Consider the following 12,581-nt stretch of genomic DNA (forward strand, 5'->3'; position numbering starts at 1 on the left):
GCCCAACAAAACCGCATCCTGCGGGCCAAGAGGAACCTCGGCAAGGCATTCGTTCCCTGCAACAGCGTGAAAAAGCTGTAAGAAAACACAGTGCAGTGTTGTGTTTGTGACAGTTAATGTAATAATAATGTAATGTTTGTTAATGATATATTAGCGAGGTTGTTTTCAATGGTTAATCCTGAAATTTTGGCTAACATCGTAGGACTATCCATAGAAAAAGATGGCATATGTATCGGAAAATTTTTAAAAATTATAGTTTAATTTCAAATCATAACTCTAATTTCCCATTTTAACATTATTTCAACTTTTTTTTTTTTAGTTATGGATCAGGTAGCTACTACGGAACTCTCTCAGGACCGGTTGAAGCTCTGAGTCCTCTGACAGCTGTCCCAAAAGCCCATCAATCACCAAGGCGCAACATCATCACCTCACCGCCAAAGAGAGGCAGTGGTTACAGGTTTATGGCAAGAGCTCATTGAAACACACCAGTTCACTGTGCACTGAGACATTGGGTCATTATTCAGCTCCATTCTTAATACTTGATAACCACATATCTACCAAATGTTTCTCTAAACCAGCGATTCTCAACTATTTTCTGTCATGCACACCCCCTTGTGGTCAGAAATGTTTTGACACCCCCCTTTTCGACCCACAATCCGGCAAATTGGAATACTATTGAGAACCTCATAACATAACGTCTACTTTTATTTCTACAAACCACTGTATGAGTTGCTGCCACCTAGTGGCCACTATTTGAGAAAGTACTGCTCTATATAGACTTAATTTGTAAGGCTAACATTACATAAAAATTAAAAAAATATATTTTCTGGCAAAGTGAGTAGGTAAGCTATTGATTTTAACAGAGTGACACCCATAACTTTTGATGGTAATGTAGATTTCCTTCTCTCTACAGCTTCCCCAATGTAACTCTGTCTAACATGGAGATGTATGTCTCAGAACCATATGACCGTTCCAAAGAAATCAAAAAGGTAAACACTGAGGATCCATCTTGCCCCATATGGTATTTATCTTAATATCTATCAACCCCAAAAAAAATTGTTTATGTATACATATATATTATTATGGATGTCCGATATGAACTTTTTTGCCGATATCTGATATGTTGATATTGCCCAAACACTTGATTTCCGATTCAGATAACAACCGATAACGTTATATATGCAGCCGTTTGCGTTGAAGGCAGAGGACACATTTCATTGTGTGCAGTGCCGTGCTGCGTCACAGTGACGATACTGTGCACAATTAAAGTTTCATTACATATATTATATAATGAAGCTAATAAGCCGGTAATATTGGTTGGCCGATACTATCATACATCCGTATGTAGACTTTGTTATTAGAAAAACTATTTGTTTTACCTCATTTAATGACCTATACTTCTTTGAGTATTTCTGTTTGTAGTTTGACAATTATTATTGTGCTGTTACTGCGTGGGAATCAAATTTGTCAATGTTTAAGGTCATTTTCAAAAGTCAGTTTCAAAATTAGAGTTTGTTCATCTGACTTCGTAGAAGGAGGCAGCAGTACATCGTTCTAAGTTTAGAGGTGGTCCCTTCAAGGTCAACCTTCATCCTGGAGACTTTTTCCAAGCCAATCCATACCACAGTGACAAGCCCGTGACGGGACCACCCAAGCCCCGCCCACATACACAGGGAGTGCCCGTTCCTTTCAAGCCGTCCTCCCCCAGCAAAATGGTAAAAAAAAAAAAAAAATTAAGTGTATATGTTAATCGTAAAAATTTGGAACATCACCTGCTTCTTCTGCTCTCTTCTTGATTCGTGTCTGTCCACCTTGGGTTAGCCCGGAGGAATGAAGGCGGGAACATTTGATGCTTATCCATCGCACTCCGCTGATCCATTTACTGTTCGCCGCTCTAAACCGACAAATCAAGGGCCAGTATTTTACCCACCTCCAGGTCCTAAGAGCACGCCGGTAAAAAGTATCATCACTGTCAATGTTAACAGGTACAAACACAATATTATCCTCACAGAGTCTTTCAATTATCAGGGAGAATTTTTTTTCAAAGGAAGATTACGAGATTAAATGTATGTATGTATTAAACGTATGCGAATCAAGTCAAAACACTACGAGAAACAAAGGTCGTAACCTTGCGAGGAACGTTGCTATGTTAATTGTGTCGCAATGACAAACGTGGAGAATCTTGTGCAGTTGTACTTTAATATTTGATTGACAAATAGAGGAGATACTTAATCGTCTTGCTCATCAGCCTCACATCGTAGTAGGCGTCAGAACATTGAAAAGGTATTTTGTACCAAAGACAGAACCACACCACACCTGGAAGACATTTGCAATTGCACGGATTCACCACCTTCTCTTCACCAATTCACCAAGATGAACAGCATTTATTAGATATGTTGATGATAATAAGTGGTTCGAATGTGGACGAGGCATGTGTTGACACAAATTTTTTTTATTTCTCATAAAATTATGACTTTTCTCTGTAATGTTACATTTTTTTCTTGGAATATTTTGACTCGAATCTCATCGTTTTTATTATTATTAATCTCAATGTGGCCCTAATATTCTCAAGTACTCCATTCCTTTTGAAGTAAACAAATAATTCCTACGAACCCGACATGTCACTAAAGTATAAAAACAGGGAACTTTCTTAGCTAATAGTCTTTTTTTTTTGCCTTTTCAGGAGCGTGCACTCTGCAAATTACACATCAAGCGTCCCGGCTGTGATAACATTCTGACTACGCTACCACACTGTTTTTATTGTGTGTGTGATTTTTATATGTTGAAAACTTCAAAATAGACAGGGGATAAATTATGCTGTGCTGATAAAATGTTTTGTCTTGTCCTTTTTTACTATTTGTTCCTCTTTTTTCCCTATATTTACTTCTCAAATAGTGGCGCTTCCTGGCTCTATAGTGAATTGTTATTGTTTTTCACATTTTTACACATTTTTATCGCATTAATGCGATTGTATTGTCAATGTAACGGCGTGTTGTTCGTGCAGAACAAGCCAAGTGGTATGTCTGCATTTTAAACGATCTTTGAACGCTTTTCCCAGAATGCACAGCGAACTCAACTATAAACCACATCGAGTTCCACACCTGTCTCGGATTATTAGTGATAAAAATGGAGTGTGTATCGTTGAATGTTCCGCTCGTAAGTTATGGTAAGTAACTCGATGCTTTGACTTAGCCTAATTTATTATTCACCGTTTTTCGACAGTAACGGTAGCACTGCTAGCCTCGTTGTACGTATTTAAGCCGTTTAAAACAAATTTGTGGGAAATAATTTGTCAGTTGGGCACTTGTTACAGCTCAAATGACAACTACTGAATCAACCTGCATTAAAAACAAAAAACCCAGGATGTGCCAACCGAATTTTCTCTGCTATCCAGCGCTCAGTGCTTGGCTCAGTCCACCTAAGATGTCAGGTATTCTAAACATGGATTTACACAATATAGTAATGCCACATTATTTGAACCCAATCACGAACTTCCCTGCCAGAGATTATTTATCTGCTGGGGTTACTCAGAATTGGGAGAAAAGGCCAGGACTTGGCACAGGTTATAGTAAAATTGGTTACTATAATCTGACTAAAGACCTGGAACAGGCTTTGTAATGTAATTGCTTGTTTTACCTTTTTACACCATGCTTTGTTTTAATAGTATTTTGTCACTTTCTTTTGTAGTTAACCCTCTGCTGTCAAATCTGAGTGGATGAAAACTAACTGCACTACGATGACTGTTTTTTGCTTGGATTCTGAGTGGTGATTGGTAAGTTAATATCTGAACACATGTATTTTTGTACAAATGATTAAATAAAATTGTATGTTGCAGTACCTTGTTGCACAGTTTGGTGCTTTGTCTCAATCAGAATGAAAGTTATTTAACCAACCCTCTACAGTTTTAAAAAGTTTAATTTTAATTTAGTACAGGGCCGCACATTAACATAGTGATGCTACGTAGCTACGATGATTTTTCTTCAGAATTGTTTCTGGTTATGTCTGTGTAACGACGTGTCTGACATTATCTGCTGTGATCCGTGTCATTTCCAACCAACCATTTTGTTTTTCTGCAGGGTCTGGTGAGATTTTGGGTGCAGAAACCATCTGGAACAGACCTCCCAAGATGTCAGGTATTTTACGTGGATTTACAATATAGTAATGCCACATTTGAACCCAATCATGTACTTCCCTGCCAGAGATTACTTATCTGCTGGGGATACTGAGTATTGGGAGAAAAGGCCAGGACTTGGCACAGGTTATAGTAAAAATGGTTACTATAATCTGACTAAAGACCTGGAACAGGCTTTGTAATGTAATTTCCTTTTTTACCTTGTTTATATCATGCTATGCTGTATTAATAGTATCTTGTCACTTTCTTGTGTAGTTGACCCTCTGCTGTCAAATCTGAGTGGATGAAATCTTACCTGCACTACGATAACTGTTCTGTTTTGCTCGGTTTGTACAAGTGGTGATTGGTAAGTTTATTTTATTTTATTTTTTTTAATAATATAATTTTTATTTTAATATCTGAATACATGTTTTTGTACAAATGATGAAATAAAATTGTATGATGCAGTACCTTGTTGCCCAGTTTGGTGCTTTTGGTGTCTTAATCAAAATGAAAGTTAACCAGCCCTCCAGTTTTTAAAGTTTAATTTTAATTTGTGCAATTTACCCATCAGTTAACTCGAAATGTTTGCTTTCACTATTTTTTTTATCACAGTTAACTCGAAATGTTTGCTTTCACTTTTTTTATCGCATAAATGCGATTGTATTGTCAGTGTAACGGCGTGTTGTTCGTACAGAACAAACCAAGTGGTATATCTGCATTTTGAACGATCTTTGAACGCTTTTCCCAGAATGCACAGCGAACACATACGTATATAAGCTACACCGACTTCCTCTCGGTCTCTCAGATTTTCGGATATGAAGATGGCATGTACGCCATTAAATTTGTCGCCTGTAAATTATGGTAAGTAACTAGAGGTTTTGACTTAGCCTTCTTTATCATTTCCTGTTTTTCGACAGTAACGGTAGCATTGCTAGCGTCGTTGGGCGTTTTTAAGCCATTTAAAATCATTTTTGTGGGAATTAATTCGTCAGCTGACCACGTGTTATCTAAAAACGATAACTACGGAATTAACCGGCAGTAAAACAAAAACCCAGACTTTTCAACTTTGCTTGAATACAGTCTTCCGTTTTTAAAGAGAAATGCAAACCAAATGTTGTCTGCTATCCAGCTCTCAGTCAGCTGACCAGGCTCAGCGTGCTTGGCCCAGTGTTACAGTGCTGGTAGACAAAGTCTCTGCTCTTGGTGTCAGTTCAGTAGGTTCTGTTTTAGAGTCTGCTGCTGCTGTGCCGTTGCAGAGCGTGGCTTAACGAGAGTGGCCTGTCCCGTTCTGCTGTCGGGATGAGCCTAGTACAGGGCCACACATTAACATAGTGAGGTTAGCTCCTGTTATCTCTTCAGAATTGTTTCTGGTTATCATGTCTGTATAACCACGTGTCTGACATTATCCGCTGTGATCAGTGTCGATTCCAACTTTCCAACCAACCATTTTGTTTTTCTGCAGGGTCTTGTGAGCTGTTTGGTGTCGAAACCATCTGCAACAGACCTCCCAAGATGCCAGGTATTTTACACGTGGATTTACACATTATAGTAATGCCACATTATTTGAACCCAATCATGTACTGCCCTGCCAGAGACCACTCATCTGCTGGGGAATCACAGTATTGGGAGAAAAGGCCAGGGCTTTGGCACAGGTTATAGTAAAAATTGGTTACTATACTCTGACTAAAGACCTGGAACAGGCTTTGTAGTGTAATTGCATGTTTTACCTTGTTTATATCATGCTTTGTATTAATAGTATTTTGGTACTTTTTTTTTGTGTGTGTGTAGTGGACCCTCTGCTGTCAAATCTGAGTGGGTGAAAACTACCTGCACTACGATAACGGTTCTGTTTTGGAGGGATTGTACAAGTGGTGATTGGTAAGTTTGGTTGTTGTTGGTTTAAAAAAAAAAAAAAAAAACTCTGAACACACATTTTTGTATAAATGTTGAAATGAAATAAAATTGAATGTTGCAGTACCTTGTTGCCCAGTTTGGTGCTTTTTTTTTTGTCTCAATCAGAATGAAACTGTTGTTTAACCAGCCATCCACAGTTTTAAAGAGTTTAATTTGTGCAATTTACACATCAGTTCACTTGATGTGTTTGCTTTCACTTTTAGGACACCCATTGTTTCATCAACTAGGGTTTCAGACCACTGTGTGGATTAGATTCTATTTTTTTAAATTGCATGTCGAACACTTGGGTGAAAAAATTCAGCTAAAATCTTATGAACCCTAATAAATTAGTCGGAAAAAGTAACTGAATTAGATGTGAAAAGTTTTTTACAAAGCAATGTGAATTCAAACTTAGACATCCTGTGAGTGCAGTTAGTGTCTTGTAGTTGTAGTATAAAGATACCTTTTTATAAAATGTCTAATGTCTAGTGTTTTTGTTAAAATAGTATAAAGATACCTTTTTATAAAATGATCAGTCAGTGTTTTTGTTAAAATTACAAGGTTTAAAAAAATAAATAAAAAATCACACCAAGCCAGTCAGAGAAAAGATTGTGGGAGTGAAGTTCAGTATTGGTTTAAAAAAAAAATATTAGCAGCTAACTAAAAATCCCCCACAGTTAGTTAGATCAGAACCTGGGCAAGTCATGGCTCGTGGGCCAGATGTGACTTGCTGGCCTTTCTATTCTGCCCTACCAAACACTGGTACAAGGTATGGTTAAGACTATCAACCCTTATTCGTGCTATTAGCGAATCGACTGTAGGGTCTGTTAACGCCACCAGAGGGCGACAGACATTAAATGTAGATCGAACTTTATTAATCCCTTGGGAGTTAACTTCGGTAAGTAATTTAATTAAATGTGCGTTTTATTAAATTATTTCGCCCGGCGTTCTACCTGAGCTACAACTTGTAGCTCTACCACTAGGGGAAACTCACCGGCGTTCTACCTGAGCTACAACTTGTCTGGCACTTCTTTAAATCTGACAAGTGTTGACGATTTGTGCTGCAACAAGCTGCCCCTTGGAGGCGCCAAGTATGTGTTTCCCCTGGGAATCGAACCCAATCTCTGCTCTCCGCTTGAAAGGCAGGCATGCAAACCGCTACTCTCCGTACCCACATGATAGTATGGGTTGTATTTTATTTTGTTTTTTTTTTTTTTTTTGTCGAAAAGTTGTTCATTATTAATTTTCAAAATAAAAGTTTCATAAAAATGCACTAATTTCTCTTATAATACGTGTTTTATTTTGTTAAAATTCAGAATATATATATATTGTAACGTCAACATTGACCAAAAGCAACATACTATACTAAAGATATAAGATAAAAAATATAATATATACATTTTTGGGAAACTTTTATTTGAATTTGAATGATGTTTCTAGCTTATTAAGACTAAGGGTTTGTAATAGGCCAAACATATCAGTGATTCTGCTATTAGTAGTAGTAGTAGAATATTTATGTATTTTCCATCCAATGATTTTTAAAAATATTTTGAAGTCGTACGAATAGGTGAAATGTGGACTTCAGTTAGGATTTACATATGAGTGGAAGTCAAGGGTCCTTAGAAGACTAGTGGCGCATCGTTGTGTTTGGGGGTGTGGATGGAGTGGAGGAGACCGGAGGAGCGGAGGAGGAAGAGAGAGGTGGAGTTTAGTGCCTGAACTTTCTTCACCTCCTTATAGTATGCGGTCAAATGTTCTGAGGAAAAAAAGGCATAGGCTGCTGTGAACAGCAAAGGTAAGAAGTGCGGTCGCAGCCGCAGCGTGAATGTTGACTCCACTGTGTGACTTTGCTCTCGCGAAGAAAACGCTTATTTGGCAGAAAAGCTGTGCAGACGGATGTTCGGATCACGAGTTGGAGATTGTGCTGTCAAGCCTCCGCTAACTGCTAAACTGCTACACTGAGACTGTTAACCGTGAGATTTGGTCGTTTTCGCAACTGTCAGTGAGTTTAGGACGGTTCATGAGCAAAAAAAAAAAAAAAAAGCATTTTTCTCCGGATCTTGTGAATGACTTTACTCCATGTTCCAGTAGCTTAGGCTGTGCTGGGGTTTTTTGTAAACACGCGACTGAGGTCTGTTAGTTAAAGGTATGATGTTGTAGAAGAAAAAAGAAAAAATCAAAGCAGCATAAGCAGAAGTGAGACTTTGAAAAAAATATATTATATATTTAGCAGTCACTATATTAAATTGAGCAGGTGTGGATGTAAATGTTCTGCTTCTTGGAACAGAAACCAAATGATTTCCGTTAACAAAAAATACAAAAATCGTAGAATGTTCATTTAAAAACACCTAATTTAAATTCGTTGCTGCATTATTCGACATTTATGAAAGCATTTTGAAGGATTTTTGTCGAAAGATTTTCGTCTTGGTACAATAAGGTTTGTGTGTGTATATATATGTATATATATATATGTATATATGTGTGTGTTTTTATATATATGTGTATATGTATATATGTGTATATATGTATATATAAGTATATATGTATATATGTGTATATATATGTGTGTGTATTTGTATATATATGTGTATATGTATATATGTGTATATATGTATATATGTGTATATATATGTGTGTGTATTTGTATATATATGTGTATATGTATATATGTGTATATATGTATATATAAGTATATATGTATATATGTGTATATATATGTGTGTGTATTTGTATATATATGTGTATATGTATATATGTGTATATATGTATATATAAGTATATATGTATATATGTGTATATATATGTGTGTGTATATATATATATTTGCTTCCATTTCCATCCAAAGCTCGATTTCCCAATCCCCTAAATCCATTTCTCAAACACGTTATGAGAAGCTAAAATGCAGAAGTAGACAAAGCCCGATGCCTGATGAAGACATTTGTGTTTCTGCAATCTCGTTACCAACACTAGTCTGCATGTCACTGACATGACAGAAATATTTAGAAGTCTGGCCTTTTTGAACACAAATGGCGTAATTTATGTTTTGTTTTGTTTTTTTTCAGATTTTTCGTAGTCGTATGTTAAACATTTTCCGAGCGTTGCTGAAAGTGGGAAAGAAAAAAGTAGGAAGGAAAATTGCACTAGCATTCTGCATACAATCACCTGATTATCAAAATAGATTAATCAAATGAGCTGCTCTGCTGCCATCTAGTGACCGGAAGTTTGTTTATTATTCAGACTGCTATACTAGAGTATGTACTGTACACTGAAAGGCACCGTCTTACAGCATCAACACATTAATGTAGTGTCACTTTGTAACTTTTTTTATACTAAATCTTGCCGATCTTGTGTGTATTCTACGCAGAGGTCAGCCGAGTAAAGACGTGGGCCTGTGCGATGGCACGATACCTGAAGTATTTCACCACTGTGGGTGATGAGCGTTCCGTTGAGTTGGAAGAGGAAGACCTGCATGTGGTGAGCGAGGAGCTGGGTCCGGCGACGGGTCAGTTTCCACAGAGTGTGACCTTCAGGGACTCTCTCAAAAGACTCTACAGCTCAGAGCACTTCCAGGTGTGTCAACTTTATCTCCTCCATTTTAACGTCTATTTATATCAGTCCTATAAAATGTAAAATAAAATAAAATAAAATAAAAATGCACATCACACTTATGTTAACTTCATGTTACCCCCCCTGCCCCCTTGAGGACAGATATGTTTTCACACACACCCCCCCAGTGAATTGAAATACTATTGAGAGCCTGATAACATGTATATTCTTATCTGTACAAACCGCTGTATGAGTTGCTGCCCCCTAGTGACTGGAGGCTTGTTATCGTTCAAGCATTACAGAAGTGGTACACTTATGTCTATATTTTACTGAATAGTGTACTGTACTGAATTAGACTCAGAGTTATATTAACAGAACAAACTACCTAAAGGTGCTTTTTCGCGACATCAACATTTAATGATATATCCTTCTGCAGTAGCCAAAAATGAATCTTCCGTTATCCAGATTTAATATAATTTTAATGTTACTTTTTTTTTTTTTTTTTGGAGTTACAAGCCTCGAGCGCCCTCTAGTGGCCGTCAGTGTGAAAATAACAAACATGCCAAGTAATTTATTTTAATATATAAGTCGCAAACCTAGCCGAAGGATAAATAAAAGTGTGACTTATAGTCCAGAAAATGCGATATATGTTTTTATGGCATGTTCTCCAAAAAAACAATCATACACAATTACAGCAATATTTTCTGTATCCGTCTGCATGTCAACTTCTACATTTTTTTCTACAAGACCATAATATAATGAAAACTTGTCGGACAGCCGTAATGATGGTAAACCGCTAGCCGGGATTGATAGTTCTGTTGTTGCCTTCAGGTGCTGGTGGTGTGTCTAGTAATCCTGGATGCCGTCTTTGTTTTGGCGGAGCTGCTGATAGACCTGGCAGTGATCCAGGTGGCACACGGTCACATTGCCCCCGAGGTGAGACACAGTGGAGCTGACAGTCATATTTCCATCCATAAGTAACGGAACTGACACGTCTTGTTGCTGCAGGTGTTCCACTATTTGAGCCTGGCTCTTCTCACCTTCTTCATGGTGGAGCTGGTCGGAAAGCTGTTTGCCTATCGCCTTGACTTCTTTCAGCACAAATTTGAGGTTTTCGACGGTTTGGTGGTCGTGGTGTCTTTTGTGCTAGACATCGTCTTCATTTTCCACGAGGATGCGTTCGACGGCATGGGTCTTCTTATCCTGCTGCGACTCTGGAGAGTGGCCAGAATCATCAATGGTCAGTAGTCGTGTGAAGCGACCACAATACAAATTTCCTTTGTGTTTAAGTATGAGCTGAGACAAAGCCTGACATAAAGTACATACTTGAAAAAAAATATGACCAAAAGTCTATTGGGTTCCAGCCCGGTAGCTCTATACTAGGGGTCCTCAACCCCTGGTTCGGGGACCTGTGCCGGTCCATAGGTCATTTGGTACTGGCCCGCAGTGGGACACAGTGAAAAAAATGTACTTCAGTTTGACTTAAATATACTTCATTCATTTACTGTTTTCGTTTAAAGATAATGTGGCCGTGTTTCAAAACAACAGGTCATTTAGACTTGGTACAAAAATGTTAGGGACCACTGCTCTAGACCTCAGTGCAATGTTAGGCTGACATTGAAGTGTGGTCATGATATTTGATATATATTTATATATTAAATATATAAATATATATAATATATATTTATATTTGATATATATGTATCAAATATATATATATATATATATTTGATACATGATATTTGGATGTATGGCAGGTATCCTGTTGTCAGTGAAGACGCGCGCGGACCAGAAAATCCACAAGTTGAAGATCAGCTACGACCACCTCGTCCAGAGAGCCACGGAGCAACAGGAGCGCATCGATCAACTGGTGATTCTACGTACAGTACATGACATCACAGCAACTTTAATGCATCTGCAGAACAGTCAATTGCGTAAGTACTAACTCGCCATTTTTTTGGGGGGGGGGTCTCCATCCGTAGGAACAAGAGAGAGAGAAGCTTCACACACTCCTGAAGAAGAACGGCATAGAGTTTTAACTCTTGTATCTTTCTTTTGTTTATTTTGTTGTTATGATGCACCTTATGCACACGGACTATCTTTTTATTTCCACCACACGCGTGTCATTAATTCCATTGCAGATTCAGTATTAGTGTCACTCAATAGTCGGTTACCGTAGCAACTTACGCTTGCTCTCCAGCACAAGCTGCAGGGGCCAAAGGGCAGCAGTGTTTAACATTTTCAATTGAATTTCATGTCTATACTTATAAACCAGGCATGGGCAAACTAAGGCCCGGGGGGCCGGATGCGGCCCGTTCAGCTTTTTAATCCGGCCCGCCAAAATGTTTTCAAATTATATAATTTATTTATATTATCATTATACTTTTCGTTTTCCCTGCAATACCCACATTTCCCCAATAGATGGCAAAAAAAAATGATAGAAGCATTTGAGCATTTATGCAAGACATGTCATTTATCTTAGTGACCCCGGCCGCCCTGTTCAATTGTTAGGACAATTGTGGCCCGTGGGTCAAAAAGTCAAAAACTGTATGTCACAACTGTAGGACTGCTCAATCTAAAACCTTCTTTACACAACGAACAGGAACTCATGTCTGTTTTGCTGGTGACTGACAATCACACAGAGGAGAGAACGAAAGGCTGTGAACAGCTTAAGAAAGAAACATGGACCAATCAGGAGCAGCAGACCAGCAGGAGTACCTTAAAAAGTGTATTAATTTATTCAAAATACATTAAAGAATCTAATATCATATGTACATTGTTAACGTTTACACAAAGACGCGTTGTCACGTGTTGCAGTTCACTGACGAATTCAGACGAAAGGGAAGAAAAAGTCAAACGGCAGTTTGGCATTGAAGGTGGGCGTGGCTCTGTAACCGGGAACGGCATTGGCCGACACATGAACGAAGGTCACCGAGGTTGTGATTGACAAGGTGCCGCTTCCGCCTGATATCAGAGTCTGCGGGGGGGGACGGACAAGCAATAAGAGAGTTGAATAGTATACAAAAAA

General features: G+C 38.1%; 3 protein-coding genes and 1 non-coding gene across 10 annotated transcripts in view; 3 read left to right on the forward strand and 1 right to left on the reverse strand.

The window, feature by feature from the left end:
• The window catches only part of cfap96 (cilia and flagella associated protein 96), an 11,621-nt gene extending 5,530 nt beyond the window's left edge, over positions 1–6,091 (forward strand). For 3 of the 5 annotated variants that reach the window (XM_025062940.1, XM_025062942.1, XM_025062941.1), the window contains exons 3-8: positions 1–77; positions 320–457; positions 914–989; positions 1,533–1,715; positions 1,822–1,985; positions 2,684–2,765. The exon at positions 1–77 is cut by the window's left edge and continues 146 nt beyond it. In XM_025062940.1, coding sequence (XP_024918708.1) covers positions 1–77; positions 320–457; positions 914–989; positions 1,533–1,715; positions 1,822–1,985; positions 2,684–2,738 — 693 coding nt within the window. In that variant the 3' untranslated portion in view covers positions 2,739–2,765. Of the gene's footprint in view, positions 78–319; positions 458–913; positions 990–1,532; positions 1,716–1,821; positions 1,986–2,683; positions 3,167–3,687; positions 3,773–4,076; positions 4,134–4,722; positions 4,976–5,576; positions 5,634–5,902 lie in introns of those variants that run through there. The other 2 variants (XR_003051887.1, XR_003051888.1) reach the window with 2 other exon arrangements.
• Positions 5,239–5,439, forward strand: LOC112488253 (small nucleolar RNA SNORA74). Its single transcript, XR_003052109.1, has one exon. It is a non-coding gene; the product is annotated as a small nucleolar RNA SNORA74 (small nucleolar RNA).
• A 1,559-nt stretch (positions 6,092–7,650) lies between the features above and the next one.
• On the forward strand, positions 7,651–12,249 carry hvcn1 (hydrogen voltage-gated channel 1). The gene is made up of 6 exons (XM_008326426.3): positions 7,651–7,802; positions 9,372–9,577; positions 10,385–10,489; positions 10,562–10,793; positions 11,311–11,423; positions 11,536–12,249. The coding sequence occupies exons 2-6, from the start codon at positions 9,404–9,406 to the stop codon at positions 11,590–11,592; spliced, it is 681 nt and encodes a 226-aa protein (XP_008324648.1). The 5' UTR covers positions 7,651–7,802; positions 9,372–9,403; the 3' UTR covers positions 11,593–12,249.
• Positions 11,904–12,581, reverse strand: part of tctn1 (tectonic family member 1) — a 6,361-nt gene continuing 5,683 nt past the window's right edge. Inside the window, exon 14 of one of the 3 annotated variants that reach the window (XM_025063090.1) lies at positions 11,904–12,581. Coding sequence is in view for 1 of the 3 variants with exons in the window: in XM_017039588.2 (XP_016895077.1) it covers positions 12,384–12,530 (147 nt within the window). In the remaining 2 variants the exon portion in view is untranslated. The other 2 variants (XM_017039588.2, XR_003051944.1) reach the window with 2 other exon arrangements.

Source organism: Cynoglossus semilaevis, chromosome 15, assembly GCF_000523025.1.
Source record: "Cynoglossus semilaevis isolate Cse_v1.0 chromosome 15, Cse_v1.0, whole genome shotgun sequence".
NCBI lineage: Eukaryota > Metazoa > Chordata > Actinopteri > Pleuronectiformes > Cynoglossidae > Cynoglossus > Cynoglossus semilaevis.